The sequence below is a fragment of the Parathielavia appendiculata genome (genome assembly GCF_033297405.1).
Source record: "Parathielavia appendiculata strain CBS 731.68 unplaced genomic scaffold N657scaffold_8, whole genome shotgun sequence".
NCBI lineage: Eukaryota > Fungi > Ascomycota > Sordariomycetes > Sordariales > Chaetomiaceae > Parathielavia > Parathielavia appendiculata.
The window spans coordinates 1,153,425-1,175,294 of NW_026944227.1; the positions used below are offsets into that span (position 1 = coordinate 1,153,425).

At 57.0% G+C, this 21,870-nt stretch overlaps 9 protein-coding genes across 9 annotated transcripts; 3 read left to right on the forward strand and 6 right to left on the reverse strand.

The window, feature by feature from the left end:
- Positions 1-280: 280 nt before the first annotated feature.
- N657DRAFT_621122 (PLP-dependent transferase) lies at positions 281-2,559 on the reverse strand. Its single transcript, XM_062790612.1, has 3 exons — positions 2,370-2,559; positions 1,628-2,233; positions 281-1,574 (listed from the first exon to the last, which is right to left on the reverse strand). Exons 1-3 carry the CDS (start codon positions 2,474-2,476, stop codon positions 572-574), a joined length of 1,716 nt encoding a protein of 571 aa, XP_062646709.1. The 5' UTR covers positions 2,477-2,559; the 3' UTR covers positions 281-571.
- An 898-nt stretch (positions 2,560-3,457) lies between these two features.
- On the reverse strand, positions 3,458-4,946 carry N657DRAFT_664727 (serine threonine protein kinase, CMGC group; the record flags this gene model as incomplete). The annotated part of the gene is made up of 6 exons (XM_062795254.1): positions 4,693-4,946; positions 4,296-4,637; positions 4,049-4,223; positions 3,930-4,010; positions 3,682-3,869; positions 3,458-3,638 (listed from the first exon to the last, which is right to left on the reverse strand). The coding sequence occupies exons 1-6, from the start codon at positions 4,914-4,916 to the stop codon at positions 3,458-3,460; spliced, it is 1,191 nt and encodes a 396-aa protein (XP_062646710.1). The 5' UTR covers positions 4,917-4,946.
- A 343-nt stretch (positions 4,947-5,289) lies between these two features.
- Positions 5,290-6,373, reverse strand: N657DRAFT_656972 (glycosyltransferase family 34 protein; the record flags this gene model as incomplete). The annotated part of the gene is made up of 3 exons (XM_062794756.1): positions 5,290-5,508; positions 5,586-6,013; positions 6,073-6,373. 3 exons carry the CDS (start codon positions 6,371-6,373, stop codon positions 5,290-5,292), a joined length of 948 nt encoding a protein of 315 aa, XP_062646711.1.
- Positions 6,374-7,532: 1,159 nt separating this feature from the next.
- Positions 7,533-8,583, reverse strand: N657DRAFT_575330 (uncharacterized protein; the record flags this gene model as incomplete). Its single annotated transcript, XM_062789096.1, has 2 exons — positions 7,533-7,688; positions 7,744-8,583. 2 exons carry the CDS (start codon positions 8,581-8,583, stop codon positions 7,533-7,535), a joined length of 996 nt encoding a protein of 331 aa, XP_062646712.1.
- A 454-nt stretch (positions 8,584-9,037) lies between these two features.
- Positions 9,038-10,760, forward strand: N657DRAFT_488194 (putative proteasome subunit alpha type-2). The gene is made up of 6 exons (XM_062787605.1): positions 9,038-9,118; positions 9,182-9,378; positions 9,436-9,455; positions 9,526-9,576; positions 9,674-10,309; positions 10,368-10,760. The coding sequence occupies exons 2-6, from the start codon at positions 9,335-9,337 to the stop codon at positions 10,484-10,486; spliced, it is 870 nt and encodes a 289-aa protein (XP_062646713.1). The 5' UTR covers positions 9,038-9,118; positions 9,182-9,334; the 3' UTR covers positions 10,487-10,760.
- N657DRAFT_488762 (RCC1/BLIP-II) lies at positions 10,293-11,503 on the reverse strand. Its single transcript, XM_062787607.1, has 3 exons — positions 11,445-11,503; positions 11,159-11,378; positions 10,293-11,068 (listed from the first exon to the last, which is right to left on the reverse strand). The coding sequence occupies exons 2-3, from the start codon at positions 11,332-11,334 to the stop codon at positions 10,633-10,635; spliced, it is 612 nt and encodes a 203-aa protein (XP_062646714.1). The 5' UTR covers positions 11,335-11,378; positions 11,445-11,503; the 3' UTR covers positions 10,293-10,632.
- On the reverse strand, positions 11,349-12,168 carry N657DRAFT_646702 (uncharacterized protein; the record flags this gene model as incomplete). The annotated part of the gene is made up of 1 exon (XM_062793165.1): positions 11,349-12,168. A coding segment is annotated over exon 1 (440 nt), but the record flags the coding sequence as incomplete, so codon positions are not given.
- A 261-nt stretch (positions 12,169-12,429) lies between these two features.
- N657DRAFT_488197 (P-loop containing nucleoside triphosphate hydrolase protein) lies at positions 12,430-17,404 on the forward strand. The gene is made up of 6 exons (XM_062787606.1): positions 12,430-12,991; positions 13,054-13,082; positions 13,134-13,176; positions 13,232-13,487; positions 13,534-16,020; positions 16,071-17,404. Exons 1-6 carry the CDS (start codon positions 12,731-12,733, stop codon positions 17,384-17,386), a joined length of 4,392 nt encoding a protein of 1,463 aa, XP_062646716.1. The 5' UTR covers positions 12,430-12,730; the 3' UTR covers positions 17,387-17,404.
- Positions 17,405-18,765: 1,361 nt separating this feature from the next.
- On the forward strand, positions 18,766-21,600 carry N657DRAFT_681880 (Rgp1-domain-containing protein; the record flags this gene model as incomplete). Its single annotated transcript, XM_062796435.1, has 2 exons — positions 18,766-19,381; positions 19,436-21,600. The coding sequence occupies 2 exons, from the start codon at positions 18,766-18,768 to the stop codon at positions 21,598-21,600; spliced, it is 2,781 nt and encodes a 926-aa protein (XP_062646717.1).
- Between the last annotated feature and the right edge of the window lie 270 nt (positions 21,601-21,870).

Here is a 21,870-nt window from a genome sequence, read left to right on the forward strand (position 1 = left end):
CCTTGAGGGGGTGATCCAATGGTTTCTGGGACGATAGTTATACCCACACGCATTTGAACTCGGCTCAAGTAAACTCACTGTCATCTGCATGGGAAAGATAGGCGCGGTGCTCTCCATACGATGGTGTGGAGGCTGGAAAGCTTCGAATTTGATCGGTTAAACAATACGGGACGGGGACCTACGCTGTTGTCACTTTGACACTGCTACTGCAATTGTAAAAACAAATCATTGCTCACTCTGTCGTGAGTAGACTGTACAAATGGAAGGATGTGGTTATGGCAAGCTTCTTGATTCGTGAGTCTAGAAGAGACCACAACGTGAGGCACAGATACCTACGTACATCACACAATCCCTGAGTCGCGGCCCTCAGGAATCTCCTGTGTCCCCTACTTTGCTTGGAAAAGATTTGATAGACCCGCATATGTACCTTCATTGTCCATTGATGTACGCCGGCCATCACCCAGAAGTGCGGTATCTGACATAGTTGCCCCCCTTGTGTTGATGTCAGTTATGCTGTGAAAGCAGCGCGATCACGCACCAATCAAAACAAGTACAAGGTGTCAATACAATATCAAGCCTTATACATCAAATCCAGAAACCCCATGGCCAAATCCACAACAACGCTCTTGTTCGGCAGGCTGCCCGCAACGCCATACAAAGCCGCCGTGTCCCCGGCGGCCTCGGCGCCGCCTTTCGCCGCCCCCTTCCCTTCGACGAGTCTCACTCGTTCCTTCTCCTTCTCCTCCTCCACGACAGCCTCCAAATCGGCCGCCAGCCGCTCCCACACCTTGGCGATGGGTAGCGTCACGGCGACGTGAATCGCCGGCGGATACTGCAGCGCATTGAGGTGCCACCCCTTGGCGGACATGCCGTCGGCGATGTCGTAGATGTTGAGCGTCTTGGCGCGGAAGGCGAGGACGCTCACGAGCGGGTTGCCGAGGATCTCGAGTTCGGGGGATAGCGCAGGGGAGGTGCGGATATGGGCGAGGAGTTTCTTGGTCGTGCCCACGATTTGCGTGCACGAGGATAGGTAGCCGACTTCGCCTACCGACATCAGGCTTGCCCAGCAGGCCGCGATCAGGGCGCCCGGGCGGGAACCGGCGAGCCCCGGGGACGCGTACACGCCGCCTGACCAGGATGGGTCGATGAAATATTGGTAGGAGCGCAGGGCTTGGGTGCGGTAGAGCACGGTGCTGTTGCCCTTGGGCGCAAAGCCGTACTTGTGCGTGTCGCAGGATATGGAGGTGACGCCCTTGAGGCGGAAGTCGAAGGGGGCCGTCTCGAAGCCGGCTTTTTCGAGGAAGGGCACCAGGAAGGAGCCGAGGCAACAGTCGACGTGCAGCGGCAGGCGCTTCTTCAGGGCGAGCTTGGAGAGGGCCGAGATGTCGTCCATGATGCCATGCGGGAAGTTAGGCGCGGAGCCAACCAGGAGGATGGTGTTGCTGTTGATGAGGCGGGCCACGCGCCGGATGTCGACTTGGTAGTCAGGCGCAGGACACGCGACGAGGTGAACCTTGATTTTGAAGTACTCGCCTGCCTTGCGGAAAGCCGTGTGTGCCGTATCGGGGAGGATCCTGGGATTTGTCAGTGGGCGTTATGGGCTTCAGGGGCAAGGGTGGTTGTTTACATCTCCGGCTCGGTAACACCCCTCTCAACATATGCCTTCTGCCTCGCACTCAGGCAAGCCATAAGGATACTCTCTGTCCCTCCACTGGTGCTCACACCCGCGGCACCGGGCGGCGCGTTAAACAGGTTCAGCACCATCGCCACCACCTCAGCCTCCATCTTCCTCACGCCGGGGAATACATCCGGATGGATCGGATTCGCCACGGTGAACTTCCCGTACGCCTCAGTCTGCAATTTCAGCAGGTCATCCTCGCCGTGGTACACGGCGCCCGAGACATAGCCGTCCTCCCAGCGCGTGTGGTCCATATCAGCCAGGTCTTTGAGCTCCTTGCGCACGGCCTCCTCGGTCCAACCCTCCTTGGGCAGCGTCAAGTAGCGCGTCGCATTTGAAGGGACCATCTTTGCCTGCACTTTGGAGAGCGCCTCGTCGATCTGCCTGCGCACTTTTGCGCGGACGCCCGGCATCCTCAGGAACCACCCATAGAGCACGCGGCGCACATCAGCGTACACCTCGGCCAGAGTGCCGAGCAGGCCGCGGCCCTTGAGCTTCCAGATGGCGCGACGAGTCCATCGCAGGAGGAAAAGGAAGAAGATGATGTTGCGGATTCTGCGTTATTTGAGTCGTATTAGTGTGCTTACTTTAGGATGCTGACGGGGAGGTGATCTGCAGCGGCGGCTGAGATGGTAGCTGCTTGGCAAGTTGGAGGAACGCGACGAAGGGGGGTGTATAAGCAGCCACTGACAAGTCTAAGTCGAGCAACCCCAAAGGGTTATTGATAGCTCGCGACCTCCTGCGAACATTGTTGAGGGTCCCTCGCAAGCTGATGGGCATGCGCGACGTTCCCGGCATTTTTGCAGTTGCGGAAACTGCTTGCTGTCACAAAGGATTGGGAAACCGAGGTTGGGGTCGCTAGAGGGAAAGCGAGCTTCAAGTTCCGGAATTCAATGACCGAAATGGCAGGGGTGTCTCGGAAACTGCAGCGGCACCCCGGCCTTTTTGGATGCTGCCCAAGCAGCCCGCGGCGCCCGGGGCACGGGGCCGTTGACATCGATTGAGCGATCCGGCATGCTGGTAAGTGAATTACTTGCGTCCACTGCTCATATTTATGCATCTATCCCAGCTATCACATGCTTTGATCCCACGCTACTTGACTGTACTTCTTTCACGCCAAGACATCTTTGTGTGTCACGGTCAAAGCGACTAGGGCGGCTCGGACTTTGAGAAGGCCTTCATTCTGCAATACGATGATTCGGAAGTGGGTGCAGATCTGGCATTGGGCCCTCTCGGGGTGACCTCATCGGACTCGTCGTAGCAGAGGGACTCGGCCAGGCGCGGGATGGGATTTGGCAGCTCGGAAACGCAGGTTTGGACTCGGAAAGATAAAATTACGATTTCCAACGGACAAAAATCGCTTGAGCTGGCTTGGAAAACCATGTTGAATCTGAACACGTCCTACACCGGTATACAGAATGGAATCCGTTTGTGAGCTCAGATACCAGAAGCCTCAGGGTACCCCCGACACCAGCAGCACGGAGAACGAAACGGTGTGACCCGCTGGGGACAAAGAACGAAACAACTCTTGTTCTGTGTCTATCCATCCAGAAGCGCAGGCAACCTGGGCTGTTGTCATTGGGCCTGCGATCGCAACCAGCAGGATTATCATGTCAAAGTCAAACCCAGCGCCTAAGGCTTGAATATTGCTGCTGCAAAGTCTCAAGGATGCCATAGCCAGCCGTTCGTGCGCCAGCACTTCTCAGGACTGGCACGCGCTCCAGGTCGTTACCTCTATTGGTACATGCGATCATTGTCGACGATGGGATACATTCCTCCTCAGGTGGTAGCGGTAAGCCAGGAATCCTGAAGCAGCTCTTTGGCGGTACTTCGCTGCTTCGGTACCCATTGTAGCATTTTCCCCATGAACTGCAGGAAGCGCTCCTTGTCCTTGCCTAGGAGGTTCGTTTCCATCTCATCCAGGGAACGAGCCGGCGGTATTAGGGATGCCAGCAATGAACTCTCCTACAATATGCGTAAGCTGGAGCTCGATCAGAGTCGACCATATCTTTCTCCTGAAAGGACCTTTTTCGGAGAAGAACTTCGATCTGAGGGCGCCCCGGGTGATGAAGTCCTGCGGCGGATGGCCGAGGAGGCTGATGATACTGGCAAGGTGGGCCCGGGTGCGGTAAATTTGGTGTTCAGGGTCTTCGCCAGAAAAGGGGTGGCCACCTTCAAACATGTCCCAGATCTAAGACGTTGTGGATAATCAGCAAAACTCTTCTGGAGAAGTGGGCAACGGCATTCCTACCATGCAGCCGACATTCCAGATGTCGATTTCGGAACTCCATGGCACCTGAAGAATAAGCTCGGCTGATCGGTACAGATTGGGCTGGACGTCTTTGGTGTTTCTTGGTCGCCTGGCGCCACAAAGCCAAAGTCGCAGAGCGCAGGCGGCCCCAAGCTGTCCGGGATACTTAGCTCACGAAAAAGATAGATGAAGTGGCCGTCTACTTCTTCTCTCGGTGAAGGGCTTTCCAGCTCTTGTTGCTCAAACTGATCGAATATCAAGTCGTCCCAAACATCAAACATGATATTGTCCATTCTGAGATCCGCACACCGCCCGTTTAGCGAGAGAGCCTAGGGGGAAAGCTGGATTCGGGTGGCGTGCTCTCACCGGTATGGACCAAATGGCGTTCTGAGTGAAAAAGAATCTAGCGCCGTCAAGAGTTGCTGGAGCACGATTCTCAGGACCGGGAGCGGGAGGCGTCCGATAGGGTTGCGTCTGAGAATCCCTTCCACGCTGTCCCACAGTGGTGGGTGCACAAGGCAGTGGTGCTCGCCATCCAGCCCGGATACGTTGAACGAGACGAGGAGTGAGCGTACTGCTTCGCGACCTGGATGGCTAGATGATGATGACACGCGAGTTATATGTTGATACGTGTTGAGCTCATGGTCTGTGGCACGCCCCACCGCCTGTGAGCGGATGAAAACCTTCAAGGCAACATGGCGGTATTGCCTGTGCTTGCCCCGTTGGTCAACGGTCATGACTTGAGCTAGGGAACATTACTTACATTAGGTCCTTTGCCAGCCATACTGTTGAGTAAGCTCCGCAACCAAATTTCCCAACCACTTGGTATCGCGAGACGAAGACCTTGCCAATATTGACGGGATAATACCGTCCAGCGAGATAGTCCGGAAACGTATCCTCTTCAATCTTTTCGGAATTGATGTTTGAGCACACACTTGGAGGCCATGCTGATCGTCGGGTCCATATCCGTTTAAACAGCAATGCCATTGCCTTTATTCTTCAATAATGACAAAGCCTCGCGGCTGTTGAGTTGTTGGGCGAACGGGAGAGAGGCGTGATCATGATAGGCATGGGGTCAGCGGCTGGCTAATAAGCGCGATTAGCGGCCAGCCTGAAGTACTAAAATACACGATGGTGAATAACGGAGTGCTGGCAGGCCCTTTAAACGGCATCTTCCAACCCCAATTAAGTGCGCCCACAGCTCTAACGCTGAAGATTGAAGTAATGTCCAAAGAAAGACCTGAGGAATCCGCGGCTTGGTGATTGGCAAATCCATCATGAGCAAAGCTGTGGATATCTCATTAATCCAAATAGCATTGGTCTGTGTGCGAACCGTCCTCGGCTACCTGTTCCATGCCTCTCATGAGCTTGCAAATGCCCGCCGCGAGGCCTGCACAAACGACTGGGACTCGGTCTCGCATGCCTGCGCATCGGCCGCCGCACAGTCGGGGAACCGGACGATCAGATCCCCGTCCTTGTACTCTTCTCCTCGGACACCCTTGTTGTACGCGTTGATGAGGCGCTGATCGACAATGGCCATGCGGGAGAGAATAGTCGGGTGCCACTGCACGATATGTTCCTGTACACAAGTTAGTTAGCACACGAATTGTGAGCCAGCTGGAGGAGGAGGGACTTGTTGAAGGAGAACAAACGCACCAAAGCGTGCACCTCGGCCTTCTGGAAATTATAGCTCCGATAAATAGGCGCAAACCACGTCTCGAGGAAGAACCGCGCCCACTCGCCGTTGCGCAGAATAAAGCTCCCCGCTGACAAGCCCTCCTTGTCCTGCGTAAGCACAAGTTCCACGTCCTGGCCCTTGAGATGGCTGAAAGTCTTGATGATGCTGTCCGGCGGCACCACGGGCATGTCCTTCTTCATGAGCTCATCCAATCTGGCCGGCTGCATGACGTGCTCTTCGACCTTGAGCGCCGGGTTCATGACAAAACCGCTGGCGTCGAGGTACCAGACGTAGCGGCAGTCGGGGTACTTGGTCAGCGCATCGCGGGCAGCGACCACCGTCGTCCAGGATCCGGGGGAGCCGTTCAGGCTGTAGTCGCCTATTTTGGCGAAGAGGGTTTGGTACCCTGGACAGTCTTGTCAGAGGCTATGGCTGATTGATGTACGTTGGTTGTGACAAACATACCATGCTTCTCAGCATAATTTATCCTGTTTTCCCTGACCGTTTCGAGGTACGCCTTGCTGTACTTGGCCGCGTCCAGCACCGTCACCAGAACCACCGGCGGGTTGCCTCGCGGCGCGTGAGTGTTTGGCGCAGCATGTTGGCTATTGTTAGACCGCGTGATGACGTATATGAGGGCGAGGAGAGCGAGCCCAACGAGCGCGATCAGCTTGAAGCGGGTTCGTCGCAGCCCTGGCAGTCGAGATGCTCGAGGGATGTAGGGTGGGGGCTGGGATGTCTTTCGCGGAGGCAGTGCGAAGTGCATCGCCGTCGACAGAAAGCCCGGGAAGCAGTCCCTAGGCCCGGATTGAGACCAACTCGTCGTTAGGAGGTCGCTCCGTACGTGCTGGGTCTGGTGGCGTTCGATGGAATTGCGTCGCAGGGGATCCGAGGAGTGCGCCGGATACACAGAGGAGGGCTTGTACAAAGATACAAATGGGACGCGTCGCCGGATATGTCGACGAATCGGAGATGCACCCAACAAGTGACTGGCGTAACAACGGGCTTACGGGCTATGTCACCGTTGTCAAAGATGCCTCGCAGATTTCGCAGGGTCGCACAAGGTCGGCATCAAGGCATTGGCGCAATCGCGTGGTCCGTACGACAGAGGTATTAGGGAGCTACCTCCAGTTCTGCGTAGGGAGACGACGGAGGGTGACCTTTTGGATGCCTGCGGAAAGTCATCACGAAGGCGCTCTGAAAGAGATGGCAGAACTTCTGATCTGGAGTATCTTACCATGTGGGCTGTAACACCAGTGGGTAAGGCCAGCTTATCGAGTTGAAGAGTCAACCCTAACCCAATAGGCGTGAAACCGAGCCCAGCAGTCTCGCGACAACACATGGGCAATCTCTAACCAGTACATGCCCTGCACCTATGACCTTTCTAGTATGTATTGTACTGTACAAATTATGCCTGGTAACGAACGGTGTCTGCCAACGCTTTGCAGTTGGAAGATTAACGAGCAAAAGAGCTACCCCATCAGCAACTGGCGAAGCGAACCGACTCTTCTCAAAAACACGATGACTGGCGACAGCCAGCTTCTCGACGGTCTGAGCAGTAACAATTTCCAACTACGGCAGACGTGTATTAACCCAGCCTTCAAACAGCCCATACAAAACTGGCATGAAACGCCTAGGCAGCAGAGATAGAGGCGAGAAGCTCCGAGGAGCTCTTCCATTGCAGGCATTGATTAACGCATTCGCGCCAGACCACGGCGAGAACAGGACAAGACGTCCTGCCCTCAGGGCGGTAGCGAAGCTTCATCTCTGCACACAGACTAGTTGCGACAGCACGGAGGCGAAGCCGCGGCAACTTAAGAGTGTGCAGTTGCATAGGAAGGGGGTTACTTATCACGGATTGGAGATGGTATTGCGTATATCCAGAATCCACTGGTATTAGTGTGACCACTTCAGCAACACCGATGCTACCGATCCTTTCTCGACTCTTCGGCCGCGGTGTCAGGTTCAGGACCGCCGTCTTCCTCGTCTTCATCCGGACCGTCCTCCTGGACATCGACCACCCGATCATGGGCCATCTCGAGAGTTTTGGCCATGAGGTGGTTGACAAACTTCCAAGTTGCCTGCAAACCTCAGTCAGCACGTCATTAGCCAATGTGGAAAAGGGGCATTACTTACCCCCATAAACGTCACGACGCCAATGGCGACCAGTGCCCAGTTGATCTGCTCCATTCTGTTCCTCCTCCGACGACCTCCGGTGCCAAACCGGACGTTGAACCAGTTCCACGGCGACATAACGAACATGGTCTTCAAGAAGCCGAGAAGCCCAAGTGAAAGGAATCCCTTCACAAAGTGAGCAGACCAGGACCCGGGCTCAGTGTCCGCCAGAACCGGTCCGTCATAGTCCAAATCCAGGTCCATCATCGTCTCGGCAAGACTGCCAAACGGATCGACCCAGAAATTAATGATCGGGTCAGCGACGAACCCCAGGAAAAAGATCGAAACCGCCATGATGATCACAGTCAGCGCCGCCCTCAGAAACCCGCTGGACAGCCAGCGGCCCCAGCGCAGCCTCTCGAGCCGGTACTCGAACTGGCAGGTTGGGCACCGCCAGTAGTTGCGGTCCGACAGCGGCGACGCCTTCCGCCACGCCCGCAGGCAGCCTTCGTGCACGTACTTCGACGAGCCCTTGCAGAGGCAGGGGCTCATCAGCCGGCCGGATTCCGGGTCCTCCGAGACGTACCGGACGCGCGGCGCGGACGAGAAGACGCGGCCCGCCAGCGACTCGTCCAGGTCGGTGGTGGGGTGGACGACTTCGAGGCAGATGCGGCACATTCTCGGCTTGTACCGCCGCTGGTTCTGCCTCGGCGGGGTGGGACCCGCCGAGGGGGGTTCCGCGGTGTTGTCGGTGGCGGGGGCGGAAGCAGCGGCGGCGGGTGGCTGCTCCTCCGATGCTGCCGGGTCATTGTCCTCGTCCGAGGGCCAAGTCCATTGAGGCCGGGAGGACTGGGAAGCCATCTTCGATTTTGAGCTTTCGATAGAAAGACGAAGAGCTGCGTGTTAAATGGAGTGTGGCTGAGTACGCGAGCTGGAGGTCGAGGAAAGCTAGGGAAGAGAGAAGTGAGAAGAAGACAAGCGTGCTTATAGGTAGAGAAACCGTCCGGTTGTCATCAGATCCAACTCTTCCGGACGTTGCATGTGCATCAGTACGGAGTATATGCGCGCCGCGTAGAGGAATCGAACGTCACCGAAGGTGACAGGTGTCAGCCAAACCACGCCAACTGGTTCCGGCAATTTACCGTGGCTCAGTAGCTGTGTTTCGCAAGATTTCATACAGTTGGCCGACGACGGACATCTCTTACCGTGTCCTTATTTCAAAAAGCGCCAGGAACGCGCTTTTCTTTGCACAGTGACGGTTTAGACGCCCAAACACGCAGCTGAGGATTCTGCACAAAGAGTTCAAGGTTCATTCAGGCGGAGCGGCAACGTTTTTCATCACCACAAGTCATTTTCCCTTTACGGTTAGCCCAGCAGTGGAGCGGCTAGATCCACAGTTAAGCCTGGCCCCTGTCCGTCGCCTTGTTGGCCCAAGCTCTCTCAGGCTAAGAGGCCCCAGGCCATCGACACGCAACTTCGCTGTGCCTAGCTGCAGCAAGCTTGCAGACAACAGCCAGCTTCGATCTTCCTCGCCGACTTTCAGAAATTCGACCAAACCGAGCTACGACGCTCTCTCTGCCGACGCAAATTTGGAACCCTTCAGACTGGAATCATGGCGGATAGATACTCATTCTCTCTCACAACATTCTCGCCCAGGTAAGGCCGACCGCCCAAGGCTGCAGGGTAAACGGAAGGATGCTAACAGCCCGACAGCGGCAAGCTGGTTCAGATCGGTCAGTTCCGACAGCCCGCGATAGCTCTGTCCCAAATGCAATGAGCACTCCATTACTGACAAACCGCCAGAATATGCCCTCAACGCCGTCAACCAAGGCGTAACAGCCCTCGGCATCAAGGGTATGTTTCCCTCCATTCCGCTCCCGCTCTCCCCTGCTGTCTCCCGACCCCCAAAGCAACCCGTCCACATCTAACCACTCCTGCCCTCTACCAACAGCAACAAACGGCATCGTTCTCGCGACAGAAAAGAAGTCGTCCTCCCCGCTCGCCGACCCCTCCTCGCTCTCCAAGATCAGCCTCATCACGCCCAACATCGGCATGGTCTACTCGGGCATGGGGCCCGATTACCGCGTGCTGGTCGACCGCGCGCGTAAGGTCTCCCACACGGGCTACAAGCGCATCTACAACGAGTACCCGCCCACGCGCATCCTGGTGCAGGACGTGGCGCGCGTCATGCAAGAAGCCACGCAGTCGGGCGGCGTGCGTCCTTACGGTGTCAGTCTGCTGGTAGCCGGGTGGGACGAGGGGGTGCTGCCCGAGGAGGAGGTGCTCAAGCAGGAGAAGGCGGCACAGGAGGGTGCGGGGGGGGAGTCGGGGGAGGGGGAGCAGAAGAAGTTGGGCGGCAAGACCGGGGGGATTCTGAAGGGCGGGCCGATGCTGTACCAGGTTGATCCGAGCGGGAGTTATTTCCCCTGGAAGGCGACGGCGATCGGCAAGAGTGCGACGACGGCTAAGACGTTCTTGGAGAAGAGGTACACGGAAGGCTTGGAGCTGGAGGATGCGGTGCACATCGCGCTGCTGACGCTCAAGGAGACGATTGAGGGGGAGATGAACGGGGAGACGATTGAGATTGGTGAGTTACGTTTCCCAGCGTGATCAACAAGTTTAGTTTTCTTTCTGACCTGAACTAGGTATTGTTGGCCCGCCCGCGCACCACCTCCTTGGCGTTGAAGGCGTCGAGGGTGCGGTAGGACCCCGCTTCCGGAAGCTCTCGCCGCAGGAGATTGAGGATTACCTCACGAATCTATGATTACTGCGATGACGTTCTGATAGCACGGATGGAATGATGAACGGAAAGCGACTCTTAGGCGTTCCCCTCTCTGCGGGCAACCTTTCATTGTACACTAGACGACAGGAACATGACGGGGTGATAGAGAGTACCTGAGCTAGGTCGTTTTACCGGGCTCCGGGCGGCTTCCCAACGATCAAGAACGAGTTTCTCGGCCCGGCTGCTACTCCCCTGACGGTTTGTCCTGAACTGAGCACAGAGCCCAGGTCAATGCCGGTCCAAGTTTTGGTGGAGGCTACGCCTGGCAGCCCGAGCTGGCCATTGTTGTTGTCGCCGATTACGTATACCTCGCTGTCCGAAGTCAGCACGAGCATGTGTGACTCCCCCACCGCCACGTCCATGATGTCCTTGTCGTCTATCACCACGGGACTGGGCGTGTCGGAGATATCGTCCAGGATGGGCGAGCGCCCTGCGTGGCCCCAGCAGTAGAGGTCGTTTCCTGCCGTGAGCGCGGCTAGGATGTAGCCGCCTGCTGCGAGTTTGGTGACGGGCCCTGTGGGAAGGTCTTCTAGGTCGGTGACCAGGCCTGGGCCTTCTGCAGGGCTGTTTTTGTTTGTAGAGGAGTTAGGCCTGATCTTGATTGCCGTTCTAGGTATGCGATGAGGGATCTTGGGGACGGTGGCATGCTTTTACCTGTCGTTGGTCGGCTCTCTGCCCAAGCAACCGGTGTATCGCTCGTCACCCCATGTCCACACCTGGCCTGTTGATGTGAGGGCTGCGAAACCGGTTTCATAAGCAACCAGCTGGGCTATGCTTGGGTTGATGGAGAATGTGTGCGATGGTCTGTCGTTGGATTGGAGGTTGCGCATGGAGGGGTACTGGAAGAGGGTCTGCCCGTCCTCCGTGTGGCGGACTGGAGAGGTGGAAGTGAGTGACATGGACAGCCATGAAGTTGCATTCAAGCAAGTTACCTACGTACTACGACACCGTTGGCTGCCTCAAGAAAACGTATGTAGGCTTTGCTGTTGAGTAGGCGATTTCTTTCATGACTTCTCGGAACCATGCCGGCTACCCGAGTTGCACCATCGTTCAAAGTCGCTAAGCACCAAGTGAGCAAGTCAGTGAACTGAATTTGACAACCTACCTTGGTCCTCTCAAACCAGCATATTGCATCATTGAGAAGCGACACGTTGCATGACGCAGCAGGCTTATGAGTCGTCACTTACCTCGCGTGTATGAGAGGAAAGCATGGATCTGATGGATGGCCTCATGTCGCAATATGCAAGTGAAGCTTGAGATGTCCTCGGGCTCTTCATCACCAGCATCATGTGAATTGTCAAATCGCAATTGGTTCCAGGCATTGAACCCGGTTGCGTACAACTCCATGACTGCAGACGAAGTGCTCCCTTTTTCAGGACATGCGTCAATGTCAAAGAGTAATCGTGTCTTGAACGAGCGGTCTGTTGCGTCGTGAGTGAGCCTGAAGAGGAAGGTGCTGCTCAGTAGGATCCCTGGGATGACGAGTTCCAAATCGGCCCTGCCAGAAAGGCTTGCTGCAAGTGACCTCCATGCGGAGTCCGGACCTGGCAACATGCAGCAAAGTGCCGTGACGCCCTCTCGACCTGAAAAGTGCGCGCCGAGTGCCGCAACGCGGCCGGTCATCACTGCCGGCCGGGGGTCACAAAAACCAAATATTCCGAGAATCCGAGCAAGGGTCTGCGCAGCGTCATTCACGGCTACACACAGCCTGCAAAGAATTTGCCGGCCGATGAGGCCATCCTGCAGTTGTCAATCGGACAAATGGTTTGCCTGGCTCACGCGGCTCAATTCTGCCTTGTCCTGCTGGCCTCGGGCCTCACTGCCCTCGGCCTTGTGGGCCTCACCTCAGGACGGCCGCCGGCCGCCGGTTGAGCTTCATCGGCCACTAACGCCTAACCTCTAGGCAATGGATGGGAAAATACAACCCAGCATCAAATGCTGTTAAAAGTCACTCGAATGTAAAATTGGAGCTGTCCTACATAGAATGCCCTAACCACTCCGGCATCCTCCACAACCCGTGTTGCTCACTTCCTGTTCACCCCACAAGTCGAACTCTAACCTGACTTTTCCAACTCTTCTCCGGAATCTGGACCGTGCCGCGTCATACGGCGGCCTACGGGCAGCTACTTTCAGGACTAGGCTCCTGCTTGACAAATCCATCCACGCCAACTATCGTCGTGGTCATACTGGTACTTCACACAGTTGCTTTTGGCCACGGCCGGCGAGATGACGACAATGGCCTCCGACCACGGAACCTCGAGCTCCTCGGGGACGGAAGACGAAGCCGTATATGGGATTGTTGATGAATCGAACACCCTCCCCACATCCAACAGCGACCTGGCCTTCGAGTATGTGGACACCGAAACCCGAGACAGCCGTCGCAGCAGCACCCCCGACCAAGAACTCGCGCCGACAGTAACCATGACGGCGAGGGCCTACCAGCTCGAGATGCTCGAGGAGAGCCTGAAGCAGAACATCATCGTTGCGGTACGAGTTGACCTCTCTAAAGATGGGAGTAGTAGACTAATGTGCTGACCTATCTCCTTAAGATGGACACAGGGAGTGGGAAAACCCAGGTGTAAGTTGGACGGCCGTTTCGGCAGACGACCCATGCTGATCGGAGGTTCAGCGCCATACTTCGTATCCAAGCAGAACTGGAACGGAGTGACAAGGTCGGTCCAAGGCGGTATGCCGAACAGGACCCTGATTCACTGACTGGTGCATCAGATTGCTTGGTTCTTGACCCCAACCGTGGCTTTGGCCGAGCAGCAATTCGAAGCCATCAGAGCCCAGATCCCTGGGGTCCAGTCCAAGTTGATTGTCGGGTCCAACAACGTGGACGCATGGTCAACCAAGCCCGGCGTGTGGGATGCCGTTCTCCTCAACACCCGCATCATTGTGTCAACCTACCAGATTCTGTTCGACGCCGTAGCCCATGCCTTTATACCTCTTTCCTCCATCGGTCTCGTTGTTATAGACGAAGGTGAGTACGCTCGGTTGACCCCTCGAAATGCGGCTGACATTCATAGCGCACAACCCTGTCAAGATGAATTCTGTCAGGAGACTCATGGTTGAGCACTATGCTCCCAGCAAGGCGAAAGGACACCCTGTTCCCCATATTTTGGGACTTACAGCAAGTCCTTTGATGAGATCCGACCTTAACGACCTGGAGTTGCTCGAACAAACACTGGATGCCGTCTGCAAGACACCAAGCAAACACAGGGACGAGTTGATGGCTCTGGTCAAACCTCCTGAGATGAAAACTGTTTCATACGGAGCTATCCCAGGCCCCGAGGGAGCTTCTTCTGCCACCCCCACCATGACGAGGTTGAAGAACGTCTACCATAGTCTTCGCATTGAGGACGACCCATACTTCCAACATCTACTGGCTAACCCTACGCCACGAAACCAGAACAAGCTCAACAAGGTTATTCTGGACAAGAAGACATTCTGCAGAGGGCAGGTGAAGTCGTTGTATAACAGGGCCTCGGATATGTGCGATTGTCTTGGGCCTTGGGCTGCCGACTACTATATTCACAGGGCCATTTCTACCTTCCAACAAGACCCGGACTGTTCTCATCCATCAACCGATACTCTGGCGGACCGTGAACGGCAATATCTGTCCGAGACATTCCGTAAAGTGAACGCACAGGCGCCTGCTGGTGCACCAACCGCCCTTTCACCGAGGGTACAGGCCTTGCTCAACGCTCTCGAGTCTCACCAAGGGAACCCGCTGGGCATCGTCTTTGTCAGAGAGAGGACTACGGTCGCCGTGCTGTCCCACATACTCACCGTTCATCCCAAGACAGCGAGTCGCTATCGAGTGGGTTCCATGGTTGGCACTTCCCAAGTACCGGGCAGAAGACGGGACTTTCTGGACCTGAGTTCAAAAGACTATCTGCTCTCGCTCCAATCGTTCCGCAAGGGCACAACCAACCTCCTCGTTGCAACGAGCGTTCTCGAGGAAGGCATCGATGTGCCAGCGTGCAACCTCGTCGTCTGCTTTGAGCTGCCTAAAAACCTGAAATCCTTCATCCAACGTCGGGGCCGAGCCCGAATGGCCGACTCCCAGATGTATCTCCTTGTCGAGGATGACTCGAGTGACGCGGCTCGCGCTTGGCTTGACCTCGAGCGGGAGATGAAGCGCAAGTATGAGGATGACTTGCGGGAGAAGCAACAGCTCGAAGAGGCGGAGAAGTGTGAACCACTGGACTACCCGATACTTCGAGACCAGGAGACGGGCGCACAAATCACCATCCACGACGCGAAGGCACACCTGGAGCACTTCTGCGCCACGTTATCGACGCGAAAATTCGTCGACTGGAGCCCGTTTTACGTCGTCCACGATCTGGAAGGGAATCCAGTAGACGCGCACCAACTGTGCCTGCGGAAGGCCACAGTCCACCTACCGGTTTCGCTGGCCCCGGAGTTGCGCTGCTTTGAGAGTCTTATGCCCTGGCCTTCGGAGGCCAACGCTTGCAAAGATGCCGCTTTCCAGGCTTACGCAAAGCTCTACGAGGTTGGGCTGCTAAACCGCCATCTGCTTCCCATCAGGGAGACCGACTTGCTGAAGGAGGTTGAGCCCCGTCCCGGCCTGTCCACGGTCAAGGAGCAACTAAATCCGTGGCCGCGGGTTGCGCAGGCATGGCGAGACGGTGCCCCGACTTCGAGAAGGAGGGTGACGGTCTCGAGCCACGAGAAGTCGCGGAGTGCGGAATTCGAACTCGTCCTCCCTGTTCCGGTTCCGCACATGGAACCCTTTGATCTTTATTGGGATCATGACTCATTGTGGCGTGTCATCATGGACCGAGACATTGACATGGCAGAGGTTGATGACGCAGTCGAAGGCCGAGACCACACATCCGTCCTGCTTGCGATGGCTTTCGGACACCGTTGGCATATTCAGGAGAAGCAGTACCCCGTTGGCTTTGTCTGCCTCGGTCACAATATCGGCCTCGACGACATGGCTACCCACGACGTCGATCCCCAAAAGATAGCCACCGTCGGGTCAACGTGTCTCGTCCGGGATATTGCCAACAAGAAGCAACCATATATCTATGTGGATTGGCTTCCCGCAAAGCCTCCAGCCGAACTGGTGGAAAAGCCGTATCGAGGCTTCGACGAAGCAGCGGAAGACGTGCCTTACGTCGTCGTAAGAAATTGGCCGAAGAAGGTTGGCCTCTTCCGTCAACTGGATCCGAATTCCGCACCGGTTCCCAGCACCAAGCCATATCCACGAGTGCTTCCTGCTGACCAGGTCCGAGTTGACAACATCCCGGCAGTCTATGCGCACGTTGGCATGATGATTCCAGCCATCACTCATGCACTCGAGGTTCATCTCGTGGCCAAAGACCTCCTGGACTCCCGGCTCCAGCAGACGGGCATCAGTGACCTGTCTCTCGTCGTCATGGCCATCAGTGCGACCGCGGCTAGGGGCCCGACTGACTACGAGCGGATCGAGTTCCTCGGAGATTCAATCCTCAAGTTTTCTACGACCATCAATTGTTCTGCGAAGTGTAAGGTTCTTTCACAACCCGACGTTTCCCCCGGCGCTGACTGCTGGCAGATCTGAAATTCCCTGAAGGGTGTCTGTCGCCCCTGAAAGACAAGATTGTCGCCAACTCGAGGCTCTTCCGCGCTGCCGTCGACTTCGGCCTGGATCGGTACATCATCCACAAGGCGTTCACGCTCCAGAAATGGCGGCCACCCTACGTCGAGGACCTTCTCAAGAACCCGCCGTCGGCCACAGAAACAAGAAGGCTCTCGACTAAGACCCTCGCCGATGTAGTCGAGGCCCTCATCGGCGCATCCTACATAAGCGGAGGCATCCCGAAAGCCCTCGCCTGCATATCTCTTTTCCTCCCCGACTTTGAGTGGCAAAGCATCGAGCAGAGCCAAGAAATCCTGAACAACGAGGCGCCTGCCGACGAAGTCCTCCCCCTAACCATGCGCAACCTGGAGTCTCTCATCGGATATACCTTCAACAAGAAATCCCTACTCGTTGAAGCAATGACGCATCCGTCCTGCACCGGCCCTGGGATCCGCGCCTCACTTGACCGCCTCGAGTTCCTCGGCGACGCCCTCCTCGACTACATCGTCGTCACCAACCTCTTCCGCCTGACCACCGGCGAGGACACGGCGGGCCCGCTCGATAACGCCACCCTTCATCTCCTCCGCACGGCCCTCGTCAACGCAGACATCCTCGGCTTTCTGGCCATGGAGTGGTGTGTCACTGAGGCGCGCGTGGATGTAAATGTCGACGATGACTCCAAATGGTTTAAAACAGGTTCCAATAGAGCAACAGAAATCCACCTCGTCGAATCCCAAACCCCGCTCCCGCTCTGGTCCTTCATGCGCCACGCCTCCCCGGACATGGGCGCCATCCAGCGCGCGACATCGCTCCGTCACGCGGCGATGCGGGAGCGGATTTTGCAGGCGCTGTGGCGTGGCGAGGAATACCCGTGGTCGCTGCTCTGTCGGCTGCAGGCGCAAAAATTTTACAGTGATGTGTTTGAGAGTGTGCTCGGGGCAGTGTGGGTGGATTCTGGGTCGATCGAAGACTGTGAGGCAGTGGTGGAGAGGGCGGGAATCCTGCCGCTTATGAGGCGGTTGGTGAGGGATGGGGTGCATTTGCTGCATCCTAAGGAGGAGTTGGGCAGGTTGGCAGTTAGGGAGCGGGTGGAGTATGTTGTTGAAGCTCGTGTTGGGGAGGACGGGGTGGAGGGGAGAGTGTTTGGGTGTAAGGTGTTGGTGGGTGGGAAGTGTGTTGGGACGGCGGAAGGCGGGTTGAGTAGGGAGGAGGCGAGGACCAGGGCGGCGGAGGCGGCGTGTCGAGTATTGAAGGGGAGGAATCACCTGGGGAAAGGGGAGGCTGAGGTGTGAGCGTTTCCATTGTTCAAAGGGGTCAGGTTCCTGCTTCATGGAGGTGGACGCAAGCTTACGGAGAAGGAAACGGCGCAGACGACAGATGTTAGGAGGTACACTGAGGTATGTAGACCAACTGGGGATCTCGTCAAGCCATTTTCAGCAAGTCCGGGTGGCAGCCTTTCTGCTGCGAGTCCAACACTTGGTCGAACTTGGTCGAGGCCTGCCACTTTGCCGAGCACTACAACCGCCCGGTGGACAACCAACTCATATCGCACCGCTACGTCGTCAGCTACGTCGATTCGATGACGGCTCGCAAGGCTACGACAGGCAGACATACTGCTGCCTCGTCGACTCTCTGATTTGTACTGGCCAAACTGGCGTGGTACCAGATCTGTATCCTGAGGGCCCTTGTTGGAGCAGTACTGGCATATAATGTCAGGCTCCCAGGCTCCTTCACGACCTCGTCATTACCTCGGCCAACGGCGAGGGAGATAACAAGCGCCGTTCTGCCCCGTCGCCAAATGCGAACCCCGTGGTTCGGCTGGGAAGCGCAAGTTCACCGTCCTGGGCCAGGACGAGCTCATGCTTGATATGGTCGCACATATACGCCAGCGGGCCCAACGGCACTTCCTGGTCTGCATCAGCCCAACTGGGCTACTTGATGCTGTCGGACCGGCTCACTGGACGTCTTCCGCCATGACAGACAACGGCACCGGCTTCGTCGCAGAGCACACGGTCGAATTCAGAGTACTGATTGGAGCCGGCGACCTTGGAGGGAGGGAGGATAGTTGAATATGTGCAGTTAACAGGACTCAGTTCAATGGACTTTTCCCTGCTACGAATGCCGTTCCGATATCCATTTTTTCGCTTTATGAACAGCAACTGTCAATGTTGCTGGAGAAATATGTATCAGTCGGTGGGCCAAAGGGTGGTCAGTCAAGAAACATACCGGTACATGTATGATACCTTTGCGATGGGTGAGATACAGCACTAACCGGGTTTAGGGTTTAGGGCTATATACCGGCATACTCATACTCATGCCTTAGTCATCAGCCTCTCTATGGTGGAGCTTCTTGAAACGGATAAGGCAAGGGGGCTCCAATGAGATCATGCCGCTGGGATCTCGTTCGTTCGCCGCTCGCATCGCTCTCCCGGCGCTCTCACGGCACCCTCCCGGACCACTGACACGGAAAGAAAAGCCACGACACGGGACCGAGCCGCGTTCAGCGCCCTACATCCTGCCGTTGCACCATTGTGGCGCAAGATGCTGCTTGGTACCAGCAATGCGAAATCAAGCGCTTTGACGACGCTCCCGACCCATCGCCTCCTTGTTGAGGGGCTATAAGCGATTCTCCACCCCTGTTTCCCGTCCGCTCGTGCCTCGAAGCTGAGCCATGTCGCCAGACTCCCACAACAGCAGCAACATCCGCGTCTTTGTGCGCTGGCACGAGCAGGTTGTTTTCGCTGGTGAGGAGGTCAAGTGCACAATCACCTTCAAGAATGTCGCCCGCGCCCAGGGCAGTTCATCCCCGCTCTCGACGCCGACGGCGGCCCTGAAACCATCGTCCCAGTTCTCGCCAACCTCGTCCCGACATCCGAGTGGTGAGCGCGGTCCGCGCCAGCCATCACCATTACACCCCGGAGCCCCCGGCCGTGGGAGGCCCAATTCTGGTCTTGCGCCACCACTGAGTGCCCGCCATCACCGTTCCAGCCACTCGCTGTCGGTTCCATCGGCCGCTTCCCGCGCCAGGACCGGGTCGGTCTCCTGGACGCCACCCCCGGCTCCTCCTGCCCGAACTGAGCCCCATGGCAACGGGAATGGAAGCGCCAGTAGAAATGGTCACGGGCACAAGAGATCAGTGTCAATCGTCTCGATTGGCTCATTGAGCACCGTCGACGATGGCCAGACCATATTCTCGTCGCCCAAGCCACCAAGGCCGAGGGGCCATGCACGGGCATCGAGCCTGCAGATACTACCCCGCGGAGGACCGCTCAGTGGGCCTCGGTCAGGTTAGTTGGGACGGCGAGGATAGAATGCGGGGAGAGCGCTGACGGTATTACTAGCTACACATCCCAGAATACCCGTTTCACAGTCATCGCCGCTTTTCCATGCGTCATATCCGCCAGAAAGGAGTATCAACGGCCGCCTTCCGGGCACTGCAACCGCGCCCAATACACCGAGCGTCGGTTTCCCCCGGCGATCTCCTCTGTCGCCAAATCCACTCGCCGAGTTCAAATTCCCCATGTCGCCTTCGCCATCTTCACCGGGAGCGGCAGGAGGGCTAGCAGACGAGGACCCTATGAGCCCGACTGCAAGCGGGTTACCAGTGCGGACCAAAGATTCCGTACCCACAATAAACGAGCAATGGGTAGCGCCGTCCGCCAGGGTGCTTTCGACCATGAGCATAGCCGGCACACCAAGGAGTAGCGGCGAGTTCTACTCGCTCAGCAATAACTCGTCCGAGACGCTGGCTTCCGAGTACGTGACGCAGCAGCCCTTGCGGACCAAGGTCCGGCCCCAACACAACCGAAGGACCTCAAACCTCCCGTCGAGCGCAGCCAGGCTGCCTGAAACCTTGATGATGGGCTACGCACAAATTCAGGGCTCCTTCACCTTGGACGGCTCGCTCATAAACCTCGGCCCGTTTGAAGCAGTCAAGCGTAAAGCGGTTGTTGGTGGCCAGGGAGGCGGTGTCGTCGGCTTGGAGACGACGAAGCGCGATAGCGGGTTGCTGCGCGGGTTCGGATGGGGCAACATTACCAGCTCCATCGGCGAGCTATTAGGCGGCGGCGAGCTCAGCACCATCAAGGAGATGCGCGGCATCGTGAACTCGAAGGCGATACCCTTGCTGTCCACGCCGCAGTCGATCCTGTTCGTCGATCTGCAACTAGCCCCGGGCGAAAGCAAGGCGTTTGAGTACTCGTTCAAACTACCCAAAGGGCTACCACCGACGCATCGTGGAAAGGCGATGAAGATATCCTACAGCCTCGTTATTGGCACGCAGCGGCCGGGCGGCGCCAAGGAGCAGCGCGTCAAGTCCGTTGACATACCATTCCGCGTGTTAGGGAGCGTCAACAGCCATGGCGAGATATTAGGCCACGACCTCATGTCCCCCTACATTCTGCTGCGCGACCAAGCCCGTGTACAAACTTTCAGCGCCAGCGCCAACACCTCGCAAAAAAACTCGACAAAACATCGCCCATCACCATCTTCCTCTACCCCTTCGACAATGGCCTCCTTTCTCACCTACGTGGACGACCTCCTCTCCCGCCCACCACCAACCACCTCGTCCCACCCAGGCGCTCTCCTCAGCCCCAGCACGGCGCCTCCCACCCTTCACTCGCCATCCTCCTCCCGCCGACCCTCGGTAAACTCGATATCAGACTATTACCACCACTACGCTCCACCCCCAACGGCAAAAGAAGCCATTGACCTCGCCATCCTCCGCTCCAATCTCGGCGGCAGCAGCGGCAGCGGCAGCAACAACCAATCCTCCAATCGCTTCGAGATAGCCCGCAACGGCCGCCGCGTGGCCGTCGTCATGCTCCCGCGCCCGGCTTACCGGCTCGGCGAATCGATCACGTGCGTGGTAGATTTTGAGCGCTCTGAGATCCCCTGCTACGCGGTGCACGCCGCGCTCGAGACGAGCGAGAAAGTGGATGCGAGCCTGGCGTTGCGGTCTGAGGCGAGTGTCCAGAGGGTGACGAGGAAGGTTTGGGGTACGGGCAGCGAGACGGTGCTGTTTGCAAGGAGGTGGGTGTTTGGGTGTGGGATTCCGCTCGGGGCGACGCCTGAGTTTGTCACGAGTGGGGTTGGGTTGGAGTGGAAGGTTAGGTTGGAGTTTGTTGTTCCTGTTCAGCAGCAGCAGCAGCAGCAGCAGCAGCAGGGGCAGGCGCAGCACGTAGGGGAAGAAGGTGGGGAGGCGGATGAGGAGGGAAGGGAGGATGGTGAGGAGGGAAGGGAGGATGGTGAGGCTGAGGGTGAGGGGATGCTAGTTGGGGTGAGGGAGAGAACTTTGAAGGTGTTGGCGCAGCAGCAGGTGCAGACGCATCCGCTGTTGGAGGAGATATCGAAGGATGATCGCGGTGGGCTGGTGCTGGTGGGCGTGGAGAACTTGATGTGTGAGAGCTTTGAGGTGGCTGTGCCGTTGAGGGTGTACGGCGCCGCGTGTAATGGGCTGGAGAGGCTGGAGCGGGATCAGGCCATGGAGGAGGGTCTGCCTGTGTGAATTGGCTAGCGATGTTGTTGTACTGTGGTCACATGGAGATGTGAGGTGCTCACCTGGTATGTTGGTGAGACGGACACTTGGTCGGCGGCCACATTACTAAATGGGATTATGTCGGTTGCAACGACTTACCATATCCAGCATATCCAGTCCGTGACATCATCACATTGGCCTTGCACCCCTCATCCTCTTTTGCTTCCAGTGCTCATGGAGACAGCAAGCTGACATGGCACAGAGATTGAGAGCCGTTCCAGGCGAAAGACACGCTCGATG